The sequence below is a fragment of the Populus euphratica genome, unplaced genomic scaffold (genome assembly GCF_000495115.2).
Source record: "Populus euphratica unplaced genomic scaffold, PopEup_1.0 scaffold73.1, whole genome shotgun sequence".
Taxonomy (NCBI): domain Eukaryota; kingdom Viridiplantae; phylum Streptophyta; class Magnoliopsida; order Malpighiales; family Salicaceae; genus Populus; species Populus euphratica.
Genome location: NW_011499895.1, coordinates 177005 through 178796, shown reverse-complemented (window position 1 = coordinate 178796; position 1792 = coordinate 177005). Strand labels below are relative to the sequence as shown.

The 1792-nt window shown below is 35.6% G+C and overlaps 1 protein-coding gene across 1 annotated transcript in view; it reads left to right on the top strand.

The window, feature by feature from the left end:
* Positions 1–269: 269 nt before the first annotated feature.
* LOC105131970 (uncharacterized) overlaps positions 270–1792 on the top strand; it is a 10956-nt gene continuing 9433 nt past the window's right edge. Inside the window, exons 1-2 of the mRNA XM_011035205.1 lie at positions 270–504; positions 733–1245. Coding sequence (XP_011033507.1) covers positions 364–504; positions 733–1245 — 654 coding nt within the window. The 5' untranslated portion in view covers positions 270–363. The remainder of the gene's footprint in view (positions 505–732; positions 1246–1792) is intronic.

The window sequence follows — 1792 nt, the reverse complement described above, 5'->3', positions numbered from 1 at the left end:
ATTGTTTACACCAATTCCCCCCCCCCCCTCCTGTATATAAATCCATACTCTCTTTAAGCATGTACAAAATAAAAAATAAAAATTCAGAAGAATTTCATAGGCTGTAGAGTGAATTTAACCTTGGTGCAATGTGCCAGGATATATATAATTTCTTTTTATTTCAAGTCCTCTACTTCCCTGCCGAAGATCTCAAACAACGTGGCACCATCAAATTAATAAATAAATCTATCACAAGCCTATCTCAAGCGAACTTGAAACCCTAAAGGTAGTGGGGTCCAATACTTACAAAGACGCCGAATCCAAGTAAGATTCTTCTAGCTTTTTAATTCTAAATTACTAAAACTTGAAACGACCAACGAAATCATGTGTTATTTACCCCTCTTGAATTTGACCACCTGTAGCTTCTCTCTCTTCTTTTTAATTCAAATCAACACTTGCTCTTCTTCTTCTCCATCAACATGGTTTTTCTTTATGCATGTGAGAATAGAGCACCAGAAACACTCGGTTAGCTGTTTTCTTTTCTTGTAGGAGCAGTCCATGAAATATTAAAGGACAAAGTATAATATTTGTACGTGTTCTTTCTTTCTTTTCTTTTCTTTCTTTCTTTCTTTCTTTCTTTTCTTTCTTTCTTTCTTTTTCGTTAATTACTTGTTAAATTATAATTAATTTCTCAATCTTGATTTTGTACTAGATGCTAAACTGATTATTTTTCTTCCTATTAATTACGTGTAGGTTGGTTTAGATAGAAAAAGAAGTCGTCCAAACAAAGATACAGAGATGAAGATGATGAACAGAAGAAGAATGTTTACAAGGAATAAGAGAATAGCCAAAGAGAAAGACTATGATATTGATTTGCTTTTGAGCATCGACCATGCAGAGGGCTTAGACAACCCTAGCACCTATCCTTCAGTAACCACCAGGGATTACCGTGTTGTATTTTGGGTTCACCCAGATTATCAACTTGCAACATCTTGCGATGTAGGCTCTCCAGATCCTGTATGGAACCAGAAGTGTCGTTTGAAGTTAGACAAGTCCAGGGATTGCAGCTTTTTGTATGTTGAGGTGCTTAGGTATGGATCCTCCTCTGAGAGTAACCCAGGAACCTCTAATGGCATAAGCTTGGTGGGAAGGGCTCAGATACCTCTACCGAATTTGTCAAGTAAAACTGATGGCCGCTATGGCCTTGTGAGGCCTAAAGATGATGGATATAAGGCTGAGGGACACATTAATCTGTCAATGAAATTGGTGAAGATAGATTTAATATAACGAGCGAAGGCCAATGATGAAATTATAGCTACGATGACATCTTCTTCTTCTTCTCCAAAAAAAAAAAAAGGGGTACGCACTAGAGGTTCTCATTATGAATATTGTTTTTTCAGTTCAGGATTAAATTTGATGAGTCCATCAATGTTGGAACTAATTTCTGATGAGTCTATCAATCTTAGAACTACTTTCTAATATGAAAATATTAGGTTTGAAGCATGTTTTCTTTACGTTTTTGTTCATTTCCTAGAGGGATATCATCTCTGATCTAGTTTCCATGCATAATTAAGCACATCTGGTTTCGCTAATACCTTGAAAGACAAGGAGGAAACATGTTATTTTAACCACTTTTCAATAATTAAATGCTTATCACATTGATGTACGCGGCATGTTAGTAAATGTATCCTGCTGTGCATTCATGAGAGACTGCGATATTTAACTCTGGCAAGTATTGTTTCTTGAGGTCAGCACCAATCTAATTAAATTAAAATATAAAAAATCGGAACTGTTTTTGCAATTACTTTGGATA